The sequence below is a fragment of the Mastacembelus armatus genome, chromosome 20 (genome assembly GCF_900324485.2).
Source record: "Mastacembelus armatus chromosome 20, fMasArm1.2, whole genome shotgun sequence".
Lineage (NCBI taxonomy): Eukaryota > Metazoa > Chordata > Actinopteri > Synbranchiformes > Mastacembelidae > Mastacembelus > Mastacembelus armatus.
In genome coordinates, this window is record NC_046652.1 from 19,792,982 (window position 1) to 19,810,155 (window position 17,174).

General features: G+C 51.7%; 1 protein-coding gene across 4 annotated transcripts in view; it reads left to right on the forward strand.

Annotated features, from left to right (window-relative positions):
* Positions 1-17,174, forward strand: part of LOC113121848 (histone-lysine N-methyltransferase 2C-like) — a 34,207-nt gene that overhangs the window by 5,624 nt on the left and 11,409 nt on the right. For 2 of the 4 annotated variants that reach the window (XM_026292686.2, XM_026292689.2), the window contains exons 12-44: positions 54-217; positions 788-5,085; positions 5,160-5,267; positions 5,397-6,004; positions 6,169-6,270; positions 6,593-6,721; positions 7,389-7,508; positions 7,601-7,702; positions 7,846-7,950; positions 8,180-8,361; positions 8,448-8,612; positions 8,806-8,915; positions 9,044-9,106; positions 9,205-9,304; positions 9,380-9,681; positions 9,758-9,862; positions 9,941-10,065; positions 10,145-10,304; positions 10,395-10,472; positions 11,027-11,062; positions 11,330-11,473; positions 11,604-11,636; positions 11,739-11,864; positions 12,040-12,336; positions 12,449-12,522; positions 12,916-13,215; positions 13,393-13,882; positions 14,043-14,851; positions 14,930-15,136; positions 15,252-15,643; positions 15,994-16,118; positions 16,194-16,568; positions 16,643-16,929. In XM_026292686.2, the coding sequence (XP_026148471.1) occupies positions 54-217; positions 788-5,085; positions 5,160-5,267; positions 5,397-6,004; positions 6,169-6,270; positions 6,593-6,721; positions 7,389-7,508; positions 7,601-7,702; positions 7,846-7,950; positions 8,180-8,361; positions 8,448-8,612; positions 8,806-8,915; positions 9,044-9,106; positions 9,205-9,304; positions 9,380-9,681; positions 9,758-9,862; positions 9,941-10,065; positions 10,145-10,304; positions 10,395-10,472; positions 11,027-11,062; positions 11,330-11,473; positions 11,604-11,636; positions 11,739-11,864; positions 12,040-12,336; positions 12,449-12,522; positions 12,916-13,215; positions 13,393-13,882; positions 14,043-14,851; positions 14,930-15,136; positions 15,252-15,643; positions 15,994-16,118; positions 16,194-16,568; positions 16,643-16,929 (10,821 nt within the window). The remainder of the gene's footprint in view (positions 1-53; positions 218-787; positions 5,086-5,159; positions 5,268-5,396; positions 6,005-6,168; positions 6,271-6,592; positions 6,722-7,388; positions 7,509-7,600; positions 7,703-7,845; positions 7,951-8,179; positions 8,362-8,447; positions 8,613-8,805; positions 8,916-9,043; positions 9,107-9,204; positions 9,305-9,379; positions 9,682-9,757; positions 9,863-9,940; positions 10,066-10,144; positions 10,305-10,394; positions 10,473-11,026; positions 11,063-11,329; positions 11,474-11,603; positions 11,637-11,738; positions 11,865-12,039; positions 12,337-12,448; positions 12,523-12,915; positions 13,216-13,392; positions 13,883-14,042; positions 14,852-14,929; positions 15,137-15,251; positions 15,644-15,993; positions 16,119-16,193; positions 16,569-16,642; positions 16,930-17,174) is intronic. The other 2 variants (XM_026292687.2, XM_026292688.2) reach the window with 2 other exon arrangements.

Here is a 17,174-nt window from a genome sequence, read left to right on the forward strand (position 1 = left end):
CAGAGAGGATCAACTCACATGACTGTGACTGTGTGTGTGTTTGTGTCCTCCAGAACTGCAGGACCTGCCGCAGCTGTGGTGTGACATCATCTGGCATATGGGCCAATCACCCATTTCTGTGCAAGTCATGTGACCCAGCTCAGCCCTGCCCACTCTGTGGCCATGCCCCTGACCTCTATGCACCACAGGAGTATCTCACCTGTACCTGCTGCTATAGGTAAACACCTGGCTAACATCTCACAGCTAAAAGCTACTCTAGGTAAACACCTGGCTAACAGCTCACAGCTAAAAGCTACGCTAGGTAAACACCTGGCTAACAGCTCACAGCTAAAAGCTACGCTAGGTAAACACCTGGCTAACATCTCACAGCTAAAAGCTACTCTAGGTAAACACCTGGATAACAGAACACCTGGCTAACATCTCACAGCTAAAAGCTACTCTAGGTAAACACCTGGATAACAGAACACCTGGCTAACATCTCACAGCTAAAAACTACTCTAGGTAAACACCTGGATAACAGAACACCTGGATAACAGCTCACAGCTAAAAGCTACTATAGGTAAGCACCTGGCTAACAGCTCACAGCTAAAAGCTACCATAGGTAAACACCTGGCTAACATCTCACAGCTAAAAGCTACTCTAGGTAAACACCTGGCTAACATTTGCAATGGGTAAACATATGACTAAAAGCTAATTACTGCTATAAGTAGACATCTGGCTAATAACTAGCAGCTAACTGAACTGGCTTACTTTTGAGAGCACAGCTAACTGGCGCTTTTCTGTGCAGGTGCATCCACATGGACTGCATGGTTCAGGCTGGGGAGAGCAGGATAGGTTCCAAAGGTTATGTCTGCTCCACCTGCAGGCCTCAGGAGGAGAAGCCAATCCTGTGTGGCCATACCCAGACCCTGGCCTTCAGTTCTGCTGAGGCTCTGTCCGTCACTTCTGCCGTAGTCCCAGTAGAGCCTGTCTCCTTAGAGCAACCCCAGAGTCCAGTTGAGACCATCTCTACCACATCACAGCAAAGTCCTGTAGCACCTCATCCTGTTTCTCCAGAGCTCCGAGAAAATCCTGGACCCATGGAGCTCCGACAGAGTCCTGGTTCTACAGACCTTCAACAAAGTCCTGATCCCCCAGAGATCCAACAAAGACAACATCCACCTCATCTTAGTCCAATAGTTGTTCAACAACATCCTGATTCCACAGAGCTCCAACATAGTCCTGTTCCCCCAGAACATCCACAAAGCTCCGATCGCACCGATCTGCAACACAGTCCCGGAGACAAGCAACCCCAGAGTCCAGTTGAGACCATCTCTACCACATCACAGCAAAGTCCTGTACCACCTCATCCTGTTTCTCCAGAGCTCCGAGAAAATCCTGGACCCATGGAGCTCCGACAGAGTCCTGGTTCTACAGACCTTCAACAAAGTCCTGATTCCCCAGAGATTCAACAAAGACAACATCCACTTCCTCTCAGTCCAATAGTTGTTCAACAACATCCTGATTCCACAGAGCTCCAACATAGTCCTGTTCCCCCAGAAGATCCACAAAGTCCCGATCGCACCGATCTGCAGCACAGTCCCGATCGCACCGATCTGCAGCACAGTCCCGATCGCACCGATCTGCAGCACAGTCCCGATCGCACCGATCTGCAGCACAGTCCCGATCGCACCGATCTGCAGCACAGTCCCGATCGCACCGATCTGCAACAAAGTCCCGATCCCACACAGCATCAACAAAGTCCCGATCCCATAGTTGTCCAACAAAATCCCGATCACACAGTGCTTCAGAAAAGTCCCGATCCCATAGAGCTTCAACAAAGTCCAGACCCTACAGATGGCCAGCGAAGTCCTGATCCCACTGAGCTTCAACAAAGTCCAGACCCTACATATGTCCGGCAAAGTCCTATTCCCACAGAGCTTTTACAAAGTACTGATCCCACAGATACCCGGCACAGTCTGGTTCTGAGTCCCAGGGAGCATCGACAAAGTCCTAATCCCACAGACCTATGGCAATGTCCTTGTCATATGGAGCTTCACAAGAGTCCACAGTTACCTCACCATGATCCCACAGAGCTCACACAAGGTCCTCATTCCGCAGGGGTCATGCATAGTCCTGATCCCACAAATTTCCAACAAAGGTCTGGTCCTGTAGATCAAGAAAATTCATTACCATCTCATCCAGACTCCAAAGATCTCCAGAAGAGTCCTATTTCCACAGACCTCCTTCAGTGTCCTGCTTCTGTAGACCTTCCCCGAAGTCCCGTTCCCACAGACATTCCCCGAAGTCCCGGTTCCACGGACCTCCAACAAACTTCCTTTCCCACAGATCTCTCACAAAGTCCTATGCCTACATACCACCCACGAAGCCCCGGTCGCACTGACCTCCCACGAAGCCCCGGTCGCACTGACCTCCCACGAAGCCCCGGTCCCACTGACCTCCCACGAAGCCCCTGTCCCGCGGATCACCGACGAAGCCCTGGTCCCACTGACCTCCCACGAAGCCCCGGTCCCGCGTATCACCCACGAAGCCCCGGTCCCGGTCCCGCGGATCACCCACGAAGCCCCGGTCCCGGTCCCGCGGATCACCCACGAAGCCCCAGTCCCGCGGATCACCCACGAAGCCCCGGTCCTGGTCCCGGTCCCACGGATCACCCACGAAGCCCCGGTCCCACTGACCTCCCACGAAGCCCCTGTCCCGCAGATCACCCACGAAGCCCCGGTCCCACTGACCTCCCACGAAGCCCCGGTCCCGCGGATCACCCACGAAGCCCCGGTCCCGGTCCAGCGGATCACCCACGAAGCCCCGGTCCCGGTCCCACGGATCACCCACGAAGCCCCGGTCCCGCGGATCACCCACGAAGCCCCGGTCCCACGGATCTCCCACGAAGCCCCGGTCCCACGGATCTCCCACGAAGCCCCGTTCCCACAGATCTTCCACAAAGTCCTGTTCCGTCACATCTTTCTCATAATCCCAATCCCATGGATTGTCCTCCGAGTCCTCTTTCCATGACTCTCCAACATAGCTCCAGTCCTGCAGACCTCCAACAGCCTCCTGCCACATCCCACAGTGATCTATTAGGACCCCAGGAAAGCCATAGCATATACTTTCTTAGTACAGAGACATTTCATTTTCAGTCTGAGGCAACAGATCTACAAAAATTAACTTCACCATCCACCCCTGTTCCTGCTGAGCTGCAGCAAAGTCCAGTCCCTGGAACATCTACACAAGCCCACCATATTGCCCCTTACAAGATATCCACAAAGAACCAGCACAGCCCAGCACAGGCTAGTCCTGAATTTTGTAGCGTCACACATCTTATACACAGTTGTCCACCAAGTCCATCCCAGCACAGTACACCACCACACAGTCCTGTCTCTACACTGGACCGAGAGATCCCTGGAAATGGGGCTGTGCAGGACTTTTCTACACTGGACCAGGATCTCTCGTTAGTCTACTGTATGCCTGTCCAGATGGCACAAAAACCCATCACACAGTGGCCTGCTTCAGCTCCATGTAGCCCGTCCCCAATAAGACCCACATGGCGTAGTCTGTCCCAGCCTGCAAGTCCAGTACAGTCCCACTGTCCACATCCTTCCTGGCTTGCTGACAGCAAAGAACCGGAGTCCAGGGTGCATGAACCTTCACAGCTGAGTCCAAAGCCTGATGGCCAAACACTGGAAACTAGTCTTGCTCCTCTTAGCCCTGCTTCTGAACTGTCCCTAGTGGCCTCCGACAGCCATCTCCCAACCCAAACCAATCTTGATCATTCTGGGTCCCCTAGCATCCCTGCCAGTTCTCAACCATCAAGTCTCGTCTACATCAGCAGCCTAACTGGAGTCCGCCAGATTCCTCTTCCCAGTGCTAGTCCCCCACATGCCAATAAAATGCCTGCTAGCCCTGGTGAAACTCTTCAGGCCTGTGTTAGTCCCAGGATAACGGAAACTGTAGCCACAGCCTGTCCTGCTGAGGGACCCACACACCCCACCTGGAGTCAGGAGGAGATGGAGGCAGCCATTGAGCACCCAAGGTCTGTTTTTCAAACAGAAGCTAATCCCTCCTGTCCTGGTAGGCTTATTCATTCCAACACAGACACTAACATCAACTCTAATGCTGGTTGTGGTCTAAGGGGTGCTATTGACACTCAAGCGAATTCATCTAGTTGTAGTTTCACAGAATTCAGCCTTATGCAGGCAAGTTCGTTTCTCCCTGGTCCTTCAAGTCCTTCAAAGACTTGTCCAGCGCCCTCAAATCCCCAGCAAGTTGCAAACAGCTTTAGTCCTCCACACTGTTCCTCTGTTAGCCATGTTAACTCAGACCTCAGTCTTTGCTCTTCTGGCGCCTCCTGCAGCACACCCAGGTCTAGTCCTGCTGGTCAAGCTAGTCCTGAACACACGCAAAGTATCTCCAATAGCGCCCACTCAGGTCCAGTCCAAAGTCCTTTGTACATCAGCTCTGCACATGCCTCTGTTGCTCATGGAAGTCCACCTCATACTCTGACTCAGACTAGTGACTTGTGTTATAGTCCCATTTCTAGTTCAGCTCCCAAGACTAGCACCAGTTCTGATCCCACCATAGCACAGCTGAGCCCTGTTTTGGCTAGTCCTCCAAGTTTTACTGTGGACATGGAGCCCTGTTCTGTAGTTCAGAGTTCTGCCAGCCCGAGCCAGTTCCCAAATACTTGTCAATTGTCTGCTGCTAAAAGCCAACAAAGTGGTGCCTGTCTGAGCCCCATTTCTGAAAGACCACCCACCTGTGAGGATGCTACTTCCACTCAGGTCAGTCCAAGTCCTATAAGGTCTCCCAGTGCTAGCCTTACTTGTGCACAACAGTCCAGCCCTGTGCTCAGCAGTCCAGTTGCAAGTCCTGTTCAAGCTTCTGTAGTTGCCCATACTCCTGGTCCTGACAACCCCCTACGCAGCCCTGAAGGCAGTTCTAGTCATGACTCTGCTAGTTCTGCAAAGTGTGAAACTAGCTCTGGTCATGCAACTTTTTTGCAGTCTGACAGCTGTCATCTTGGACCTGAACAGCCAGAACCTGGCCATCAAAGTCCACAGCAGTACACAGAATTTGAAGCCGCTGAAGGTGAGTACTGGGGACACAGGGTCATTAAGAGACCAGATTTTTGGTGGTTTGCTGAATCAGTATTGTTCCTGTAGATGTGGCCAAAGAGCAGGTCCAGGTGGAGGAGCAAGAGAGTCCAGCCCAACTTGTAGAGAGGACCAAGGAAGGAGGAGATCAGGAGAACCTGGACTGTTCCTCTTCTGGTAGGCTGTAGCTGCAGTAAGGTTCCAGAGATCAATCTAGTTCAGGGCTGTGAAGACCTGTAGTCCAGGTGAGGTTTTCTTACTGATTCAGGGCAGATCCAGGTTTTAATTTCTGATCTCTGTTTGCAGGAGTCCAACAGATTAAGGATCTCCCCCCTGCTGCTGCCTCCCCCAAACATACTCCTCCCGTTCCTCTAGAGGACCACCCCCAAGAAATTGAACCCACTAGTGACAGAGCAGATGAGGAAGGATTAGATGAGTCCACCAAAGGCAAGAACCAATCACAAGCTGATCCTTTAGAGAAGTGGCAGGTGTCTCCAGAGCCACCAGTTGTGAGTGGCGAAGTGGTTTCCAGGCGAGAGTCTGTAGGGGAGAAGCAGGAAGTAAAGCAGAAGGGTGCTGAGCAAGAGTCTGAGGAAGAGGATCCGGTGAGTCCAGTCTTGGACCTGGATCCTTCCTCCTTTGACATGGAGGTGATGGACCTGATGGCCTCAGCGTCCTCCCCTCCGCCAGTCTCCTTACGCTTGTCCCCCCACACACTGGCTCCTTCGGCCTGCCGGGTAAAGGGCCGGACTCTCAGATCCCCTCCCTTCTCGGATGATCTCACACTTCGCCTGCGCCAGTCCCCCTTCTCTACTGAGGCCTCTCCTGAGACCTCCCCCTGTAGGACCCCAATCAGTCCACCGCCTTTGTCCCCGCCCTCCCCTCATGCCAGGGAGTCTCCGCTGCCTTCGAAGGTAACTCTGAAGGATCTCATTTTCTATGCCTCATTTCTTTTATTTAATGCTTCTTTATTTTTTCACATATTGTCATCTGGTTTCCTTCACTTACTGTCATCTCCTTATTTCCTTCACTCTGTGTTATCTTCCTCCCTCTGAACTTTCCTTGTGTCCTTCTTCAGGACCCTGCAACCCCTGTCCTCCTCCTCACTCCAAAGATCGGGATGGGGAAACCGGCGATCTCGAAGAGGAAATTTTCACCTGGCAGAGCCAGGGTCAGACAGGTGTGTGATCTGTGTGTGATCTGTGTGTGATCTGTGTGTGATCTGTGTGTGATCTGTGTGTGATCTGTGTGTGATCTGTGTGTGTGTGTTCTTTCATAGGGCATTGTGGGAAACACTCCTGTTCATCCTCCTCACCTGTTGTTCATTAACACGTTTCTGTGTGTCTGTCCAAGTTCTGTGTTTCCTGCTGAGTCGGAGTCCCCTTGAGTCTGGGTTTTGGTTTGACTGAGCCCAGGCTGGTTGCATGTTGTTATTCTCATGATAACAGTATCTCATGGTTTCCGTTGGTTTCTCTGTCCCACCTCCCTACTCCTCCACTCAGGGTTCGTGGTGGAGCACCCGCAGGGTGGCCAGCCCCCCCTCATCCTCCCAGGATTCCACGGGGGAGGTAGGAAGGTGGGACAGCCCTAAGCCCCGTCCACCGGACTCCCCCCTCTGGAGCATGAGAGTGGTAAATGAGTGTTTTGACTTTGGATGTGACTAACCCCGCTTGTGTAGGATGCAATTTCTGAAGAAACGAGCATCCCTTCTCTGTCAGTTTGCCTGTATGATGCTGGAGCTAACATTAGCATGCTAACTGTGTATCTGCATACACCCACCCATCTGAGCTGTCGGGGTGTGGCCTTGCAATCCTCCTGAGAGCTCATTCAGAGACTAAAACTACTGTGAGACATTCAAGGATTATACATTGTTTGGGGGATGATCTAAATTTTTGTGGGATGTTCAGGGACTGAAATGAGCGTGGGATGTTTGGTGACTAAAATAACCGTTGCACTTTTGAGGACTAAAAAAAAAATTAACAGTTGGACATTTGGGACTAAAACAAATGTTGGAGGGGATTTGGGGATGTTAAGGAACCTAAGGTTTTGTGTGACATTCAGGGACTGAAATGACTGTGGGTCATTTGAGGACTTTAATGATTGTGCGATATTTGGGAAGCAAATGATTGAGAGATGTTTGGGGACTTTAGTGACTGTTGGATGTGGGAATCTTGGGAACCAGCCTTTGGGTCAGGACAATCTCATGATGTTGCAGCATTGTCAATGTTTCCATCGAAGCTGATGTGTGATGTAAGTTTTGTTATGATGTCACGCTTTACCATTCCCCTACTCCATTAGGGTCGTGGTTCCGGTTTTCCAGGCCGGAGGAGGGCTCGAGGGGGTGGTGTCGGAGGAGGGAGAGGAGGACGAGGAAGGAGCAGACTGAAGACTCAAGACAGTCTGACCATGTCACCTGGTGTAAGAATTCACACATACACGTGCTGCACCACGATGACCATCTGTCAGTAGATTTGATGTTTATGGGTGACTTCTGACTTCCTGTCTGTCAGGGTGTGTATGTGGAGCCATTTCAGCCGAAGGACGATGAGGAGAACTCCATGCACAACACAGTGGTGATGTTCTCCACCTCTGACCACTTCACCCTCAGACAGGTATGCCCCACCCTCACATCACTCCCCTGGACTCATCTGGACTCAGGATCAGTACACATTTACAGACATTGTTTGTGAATCACTTTTAAGACATCAGGCTGGATAATATGTGTGTCCGTGTCTGTGTGTGTACGTGCGTGCAGGACATGTGCGTGGTATGTGGCAGCTTTGGGCAGGGTGCAGAGGGTCGGCTCCTGGCCTGTTCTCAGTGTGGACAGTGTTACCACCCATACTGCGTCAATGTCAAGGTTGGTAATCTGATTACATTACCTTTGATCAGACCATGTGCAGTCTTGAGTCCTCTTCATGGAATTTATTCAGCTGTACCATAATTATGTTTTCTATAGTCTGGTTACATTTTCAATAATATGGTTCTTCTGTCTGTAGTCTTATCTCCTGTAACCTGACTGCTGGGTAATTTAAATATAGCCTATAGTTTGCTTACTTTCTGGAAATTATGTGGGTCCTGGTTTTCAGGTGACCCGGGTGGTCCTGACCAAAGGGTGGCGCTGCCTGGAATGCACGGTATGTGAGGCGTGTGGTGAAGCCAGTGACCCCGGGCGACTGCTGCTGTGTGATGACTGTGACATCAGCTACCACACCTACTGCCTGGACCCGCCCCTCCACACGGTGCCCAAAGGAGCCTGGAAGTGCAAGTGGTGAGTCCACCTTCTGTTACTAGACTCTCATCAGTCGGTTGTCTGTCACTGCTCACTCATCTTGTCCATGTGTATGTGTTTCCCAGGTGTGTGTGGTGCGTGCAGTGTGGCTCCACCTCCCCTGGCCTGAACTGTGATTGGCAGAGCAACTACAGCCGCTGTGGACCCTGTGCCAGCCTGAGTCGCTGCCCAGTCTGCCAGAGACAGTACAGTCAGGATGAGCTGATCCTGCAGTGTCAGCAGTGTGACAGGTAATGTGCCTGTAATTCTCAGATAACATTCCTGCCACGTGCTTGTAACACACCTGCAATGCGCGGATAATCAGAAGCCTCTGGAGTTTTACTGATAACATACCAGAAATGCTCAGAGCTCAGCAGGTCTGGACTCCTTAGATCCTCCATGCCTGTACTGTGGCTGATGTGTCCCTTGTGTGTGTCGGTGCAGGTGGGTCCACGCCGTGTGTCAGGGACTGACAATGGAGAATGAGGTGGAGGTTGCTGCAGATGACGGCTTTGACTGTTCATTGTGCAGGACTCACAGTCGGGGATCCTATGGTAAGACATGAAGGTCTATCCAGTCCAGGACCAACAGCCAATCTGGGTCTACTCAGAGAGCAGTAAAAACACAAAATCGAGTACATTCTGGATTGGACTGACAGTGTGTGTGTGTGTGTGTGTGTTAGGGCGGTCGGACAGTATAGAGACCCCCTTCATGGCTCAGATCATCACAAGGATCCGAGAACCTGGTTAGTTGGACTTAAATGAGCGCATTTTGCCAGAATCTGATTTTATAGATGTGCTTTATTCTGAAAAGAATGTTCTCTATCACCATGTCCATTTTCAGACAAGATATACACCCAGGATGGAGTGTGCCTAACAGAGTCTGGACTGTCTCACCTGCAGGCACTGGTGGAACCTTTGACGTCGCCACGCAGGTACCGCAGGTAAAGTGGCCCCGCCCCCTACTTCTTCTTTGGCAGTTTTGGTTTGAGTCTGATAGACTGCTTCCTGCCCTACAGGTCCAAACCCAAACTCAAGCTAAGGATCATCAACCAGAATAGTGTCTCAGTCCTGCAGACGCCACTGGACCCAGACCTGCCTACTGAGCCAGATCACAGTAGAGGTTGGTCCCTCTCCAGACTAACAAGGACATGTTCCTCATATGAAGTATCCTCATGTTGTCTCTGTTTTTCAGGTGTGTCTGAGATGAAGTCCGACTCCAGCCCTGAGCGAGACCCAGCCCACTACGATGACGCCACTGCCAAAGAGATGGAGGTTGTTGATGGAAACAAAAAGAGGAAGAGAAAACCTTACAGGCCCGGTGAGCTTTTCTGTCCATCTATCCTTATGACCTTTCCCCATCTGTCCCTACCTGCCCTGACCTGTCTGTGTCTCAGGTATCGGTGGGTTCATGGTCCGGCAGCGTGGGGGGAAGTCTGGACCAAGTAGAATCAAGCTGTGCCGGAAAGATTCATCAGAGATGCTGCCAGGACAGGAAGAAGGTGAGACACACGTGTGGACATGAGCTCACCTTCGTTAGTCATGATGTCAGTGTTTTCATCATGTGCATCGTCCTTCAGGCCTATTGGATACTGATGTTCCCATGGAGACGGGGCCGGCCACTGACCCAGTAATCGAGAAGGTGAAGAAAAGGTACAGAAAGAAGAAGACGAAGCTGGAGGAGGCATTCCCATCGTACCTGCAGGTAACATTTGCTCACACCCACACACACACACGCACGCCTCTGTGAATCCCAGCATTCCAATGGGCTATCACCCATGCAGGAGGCGTTCTTTGGCCGGGACCTTCTGGACCGGAGCCGGCAGCAAGACAGAAAGGCGGGGACAGAGATGCCAGCTGCAGGTGCTATGAAATGTCCCACCTTTGGGTTACAAGGCTCTTTCTCTTCAGGACCCGTAGCAACCAGCTCAACCAGGAAGCTGCGTGAGTTGTTTATTTATGACCTCTTTTGCATTATTTGTTTACATTACCTCATCTCTCATCTGTGTGTTGTGACGTGTGTGTGACCATCAGCGTCGGATGACGTCGTGCTTGTGGATCTGTGTGATGTTCTCAGCACCGACCCCCACATCCTGGCCACGGGACCCTCAGGTACAGCCTTACATAGTAACTAGACGGGGTGTAGAAATTGAGCTGTGTGGAAGGAACCAACAAGGAAGAAGAGGGTTCTCACTGTGGATTTTAGTTTATTCTCTGATAGGTCAATTCAGACTACCTGGTTTCTGATTGGTCGTTTCAACCTGTAAATATGTGGTGTTTGATTGTTTGCTTCAGACTGCAGTGGTTTTCTGATTGGTTGATTCATACTGTTGCCAGTTTCTGAGTGGTTGCTTCAGACTGTAGATGGTTTCTTATTGGTTGTTTCAGACTGCAACAGTCTGCTCCTTGATTGGTCATTTCAGACTGTAATTCTATAATGTCTGGTTGTTTCACACAGTAGCTGTCTGTTTTCTAATTGGTTGTTTAAAATTGTAACTTTGCCTGTCTCTGATCATGTTGGATTATAATTTTGTCAGGTCTCTGATTGGTCACTTCGGTCTGAGTTACAGACCTGTTTCTGGTCTCTCATTGGTTGCGCTGGGCTGTAATTTTGCCACGTCTCTCATTGGTCAGTTTACACGGTAACAGCGTGTGTTTGTTTGCAGGGCATTTCCACGTGGAACGCTCTCCATCTCCGTTTGGTAAGACTCCTCAGAACAACCTCAGCCTCTTTCTTCACTTCCTACAGCTTCTGGACTCTCATACTAATGGGCTAGCAGTTTCACTTTGTTTTAAGTATTTATGCTAGGCTATCAACAAGTCAGGGAATTTCTTTGAAAATTCAGGAATTGACATTCATTTTTCCCAGAACTCTCTCACTGCTGCTGCTGTTCCTCCTGAAGCTTCTCTCCCACTTTCTCTTGAATTATTCTTTCACTTACTCTTTCATCCTCTCTCTTTCTCTCCAGCTGGTTTGGACATAGGCCCCGAGTCCAACAACACTGCCTCAACTCAGGATCCCACAAGAAGTAGTGGGTGTGGCCCCAGGATGGCACCCGAGGAACCCCTGGATGCCATCTTGAGCCCTGAGCTTGACAAGATGGTCAGCGATGGTAAGATTGAGCGCTAACTGTTGTGTTCATCTCCAAGCTAACAAGCTGCTAACTGCACTCTGCATCTGTTTCTGGAGAATGAAGATGCAGAAAAAGTTTTTTAAGGTCGAGATTGTTTGTTATGTTTCAGGTGCCATCCTCAGCAAACTCTACAAGATCCCAGGTGAGACTCAGCGTACTTGCTGCACCTGTCAAAAATAAACCAGTCAAAATCTTTTGTGTTTTCAATTCCTTGATTGAATCCTAAAACCATGTGTGTGTGCAGAGCTGGAGGGAAAGGATGTGGAGGAGGTGTTCACCGCCGTTCTTAGTCCGGATGCCAGTGATAGCCAATCAGAGCAGAGCCAACAGCATTGCGCCGCTGCAACTAAGACGCAAACACCACACCCAGGTACGCACTCAGGAGTTAAATGTACACTAACATCCATGAAACCGGATCAAGGTTTGGCGTTAGGACACAACAGCATGGGAGAAACGTGACTGTGAACTAGTCCCTCAGTTGCTGGAGCAACAAGAGAAGGAAACAGAAAGCAATCACTGATCGTTGAAACTCTTCTCTGTCTCAGGTGCTGCATTTTCTCGTCTCCCACTGATGAATGGTCTGATGGGAGCCTCCCCTCAATTCGCCAATGCTCCCATGATGCCTAGCGGTGGCTACAGGGTGGCCCCTCCAAGTCCAGCCCCAAGTCCAGCCCCAGTCAGTCAGGTAGCAGCGGCAGCGGAGGGTGAGCAGGACACACTGACAACAGCTCAGAGGGGGATGTTGAAGTGGGAGAAAGAGGAAACTCTAGGAGAGCTCGCCACTGTTGCCCCCGTCCTCTACTGCAATGTGAACTTTCCACAGCTCCAGGAGCAGTATCCCGGTAAAGCGTGCACACTGTTCTGCCCGTTTCTTTTTTATTTTATTTATTTATTTATTTCAACTTCCTGTAGCTTAAGTATTTGGGTAAATTGGTCCGTTTTCTTTTCTCTCAGACTGGTCGAGCAGAGTGAAGCAGATCGCCAAGCTGTGGAGGAAAGCCAGCTCCCAGGATCGGGCACCATTTGTGGTGAGTTACTGGTTGCAGTCTTGGCAGCTCTTGAGAAGGGAAATAATTTCTTCTCCTTGTGTCTTTTACAGTTAGTGTACAGATAATGTACAGATCATAGTGGGAGCTAATATGCAAGCTAACTAGCAGGTGAACATTTTGGTTAAAGTCAGACTGATATACAGGCTAGCAACTTTCACACAGATGCTAACCTACAGGCCACTATGGAGGCTGACGGGTCCACGTGCAAGCTAACGTTTAGACTAATGTGCAGGTTAGCGTTAAGGTTAGAAGGCAAGCTAACAATCTGCAGCCAATGAAGCTAACAGGCTTAAATAGCTGGTCACTCTCATGAACTGGCATCTGTAACTGGAGAGTTAACTGCTAACCCACACTCATTTCTCTTCCTGGTAGCAAAAAGCTCGGGACAACCGGGCAGCGCAGCGCATAAACAAAGCACAGCTGTCCAATGATGCACTCAAACGGCACCAGCCACCACCACCGCAACAGCAGCAGCAACAGCAGCAGCAACAGCAGCAGCAACAGCAGCAGCAACAGCAGCAGCAACAGCAGCAGCAACAGCAGCAGCACCTGCAGCTGCCACAGCCACTGCCAAGCCAGTATGACCTTGTTTCCATGGAAACAGAGGCAGCGTTCAAGGACCCACTGAGACCCAAGGAGTCGGAGCAGGAGCAAGAATGGAAGTTCCGACAGGTGAGTTCAGGTGACATACCTGAGAAACAGCCACCAAACTCCAGCAACAAAACACGGGAATTAAGGAAAGGCACCTGTACACACATATCTCATAGCTGTTCACACACCTCTCTCACACCTTTAGACGCACCTGTTGATAGACATGTGGACACACCTGTCTCACTTCTGTGTTCTCAGCAAATGCGTCAGAAAAGTAAGCAGCTAGCGAAGATGGAGGCGACGCAGAAACTGGAGCAAGTGAAGCATGAGCAGCGGCAGCAGCAGCTGCGTCTCGCTGGCCATCTGTCCCCTGAGGCCGGTGGCCGCAGCCCTGGGACCCCCACACCCCGGCAGCATCCTCACGTTCCTCAGGGTGCTGACGACGTTTTCCTGCGCCCACAGGCACCGCCCCCCTCTGGTTTTCCCTCACCTCATTCCACCTCCCCCCTCCACCAGCCTCCATCCTCCCCCCAGGTGTTCTCTCCGCCCTCCTCCCGCCCCTCTTCGCCCTGGGATCCCTACACCAAGGTGGTGGGTACGCCCCGCCCCACCTCTACCCAGACTGGCCCTACGCCACAGCGCCGCAACTCCCTCAGTGCCTCCCCAGCCCACGACACCTTTGGCTCCCCTGCACCATCTCCAGACCCGAAGACCCCTGATGTGTCTAGAGCTCTCGCACCCCCACCTGGTGAGTCTTCTCTCATCCTGTTTTGTGATGTTTCTTTATTTCCTTCTGATTTCGATGTCACTTTGTTTGCTCCTCCACCCAGTGTCTACTTGTTTCATCCTGTTTCTGATATTTCTCTTTCTTCTTTCTCCAATATGTTCTTTTTTCCTTCTCTCTGCAGGGCTTCAGCAGACCAGACCAGGAATGTTGAGCCCCTCCTCTGGCTCAGTCCCAGACCACACATCCAGACTCCTTGGGATCCGGGTGGCTGAGACCTTACAGAGGCCCCCCCACTGTGGAATTCGAGCAGGGGATCAGGTTCAGAGTGGAGTTTTCAAAACCCCCATGCCTCCCCAGCATCAGGTTCAGCAGGAGGTTTTTGGGGGTGGTGCCAGGAGGGATCCATCTAGACCCACAGATGTGGGCTTTCCCCTTCCCCAGTCCCAGGACTCTCCTTTCCCTTCCAGCCCACTGTCAGCACTAGGCTCCCCCCACCGTAGCCCCTATGCCCAGAACCCCGGTACCCCCAGGCCAGACTACAGCCAGCAGACGTCTGACCCCTTCAGTCTCCACCAGTCTCCCCTGTCCTCCAGACCATCTCCGGACCCCTATGCCAACCCTCAGACCCCCAGCACACCACGCCCCCACTCAGACCCCACGTACCTCCCCACTCCATCCACAATGCGCCTGGACCAGTACACTCCACAGACCACCAACCAACGGCCGTCCCCATCCCACACAGCCCTGGACCCGTATGCCTCTAACCCAGGGACGCCACGACCCTCTGTCCCTGAGCGCTTTCCCCGCTCGCCGGGCAGCCAGCGGAGCGCCGATCCCTACGCCCAGCAGCCCTCTACCCCACGGCCTCAGAAGTCCTCTGAGTTGTTTAGTGATGGCTTTAGTCCTCAGGGTCCCATGGGGCCCGGGTCATCTCCTCTGGCTCCTGGAATGTCAGGAGAGACGGCTTCCTACAACCCAATGCACCTCCAGGTCTGTACTGTAGTTGATCTTTTTTACTGCTACTTGTCTGTACTGCAGTTTTTTTTAAGTTGTTTGTTTTTGTTCTAGTCTCCAGGACGACAACAACATCAACAGTTGGACTCATTTCCCCGACCTCCCAGCAGCCAGACACCAAAGCACCCTGGGATTTCGGACGAAGGCTGTTTCTCTGGCCCCTCGCAACCAGACCAGACAGCGGCCAATGACGTGGCAGTGCTGGATGGAACAATGAGCATGATGCCCCAGCTTGGGGACTCAGAAGAGAAGCTGCGCCAGGTAAGCTGGCTCGTCTTTTTGTACTGTGGCTCACTGTGTTTTACTACCATACCCTTTTTTACAACCTTTCACTGTTTCGCTACACCGTTTACTGTATTTCCTGTACCCCCCCTAGCGTCAGCGTCTGCGCCAGCACCTCCTGAGACAGCAGCAGCAGAAGAGTGCCCTCAAGGGGCATCAGGAACTAGTTTCTGGACAACCTGCCTCTGCTACCGCCCCAGGATCAGGAACCCCCCTCCATTGGTCCCAAGAGGACTCCACAGCTGCTGCAGCACCAGCGGACCCATTTGGACGCCCTCCACCCCCCTACCCAGGCACAGTGACACCCGGTGGGCCAGCAGGGGCCCTGGCCCTGGCCCCAAGGTTCCCAGGAGGTTTCCCGGGAGAGCAGCAGAGGAGCTTCACACCTAGTGAGGGCCCCTTTGCCAGGCAGAGTCTCCCCAGGGAGCTGGGGGTCAGAGGACCGGCCCCAAGGCGAGGAGGGAATACAAAACTGCTCCTGACCTGGTCTGTGATGTGGTCTCTCAATCTTGCTCTTGTCTCCTCCTGCTCTTTTCTTTTCTCTTGCCTCCTTTTTCTCAAGTCCTGTTACCTCATCCGTTCTGTCCATTTGTCTCCTTTTCTTTTCCCTTTATGTCCTCATCTTCTTCTTTCTACCCACCTAATCTTTCATCAGTCATCTCTTCTTGCTCCATCTCCTTTTCCTTTCTTTTTTTTTCCTTCTGCTTCTACTGATCTCGTCCTAGTTTCCTCATTTCATCTCCTCCACTTCATGTCTAATGTCTTTGTTCTCTCCTTGTTTTCTTATTCTCTTATTTGTCTTATTCTCCTTTTCTCCTCCCTGCGGGTCTCCTTAGGTTCCCTGCTCCACCAGGAGCTTCCCAGGGTCCCATTCCTCGTCCTACTTTGGAGGGAGTCCCAGTCCCACTGCGGAAGCTGTCACCAGGGGAGTTTACCGGTATCCGCCCTGGTCCCATATCAGGTCAGGATACTGCCATCAGTTGGTCAGTTTGTTCATTGATCCAGGTTTTAACAAGTCTGTTTGTCCTGCCCCCAGCTGTCCCCCAGTCTTATCTGCAGAGTTCCTTACCCATCCAGCAGCACAGCATCATGGGACAGCCATACATAGAGCTCCGCCACCGCACACCTGAGACCCGCCTCAGGCTGCCCTTCCCCACAGCTGTTGCCACAGACCCTGAGCTTCCACCGGTTCGGTCTGGGCAGGGGCCCCAGTTGGATGAGACACCACTAGCTCTGGAGCAGCTGAAACAGCAGGACCAACAGCACTTGGGCCCTGCAGCAGAAGTGTTGCTCCCTAGACCCGATGGGATGGAGGAGCACCTGGAAGCAGAGGACTCGACTGTGAAGGACCTGGAGGATGTGGAGGTGAAGGACCTGGTGGACCTCAACCTGAACCTAGACCCTGAAGACGGTATGGACACGGTTGCTGATGATAAGGATTTGCTCCTAGTGCTCATCTGACCTGGTTCTGGGTTTGTGTTTCAGGTAAAGAAGATTTGGACCTCCACCTAGATGACTTTTTGCTGTTCGATCTCATTGCTGACCCTGACACTGAACTCAACCTGGAAGACCATGAGGAGTTGGACCTGGGGGATCCAATGGAGGAGAGGGATGGTAGCGGGTCCAGGAAGTCCGATGGCCAGGCACACCTGTTGAGCCAGGTCAAACAAGAAGGGAAGGATGACGTCACTGTGGCCCGACAGCCAATGCCGCAACCACGACTTGTTGTCACAGCCAGACCTGAGGCAGGAGCTGGTGCCCTCCTCCCCAGGGTGAGTCCACCTACCAATCGACACCTGATCGATCAGTGACCCCAAAACTGGAATTTTTTTTTGTCTATTCAACAGAAAATTCACTTTTAATTATTTTGGTTAAAGCTTTAAATGGAACCCATTACCCTTCATATTGGAATGAGACAGCACCCCCAGTGTGTTGCATTTTCATCGTCACTGTTTCTGTCAAAACTCAAATGGAAATGCAAATTGTCATCCTCTCGTCAGGGTAGGTCCATGCCTGC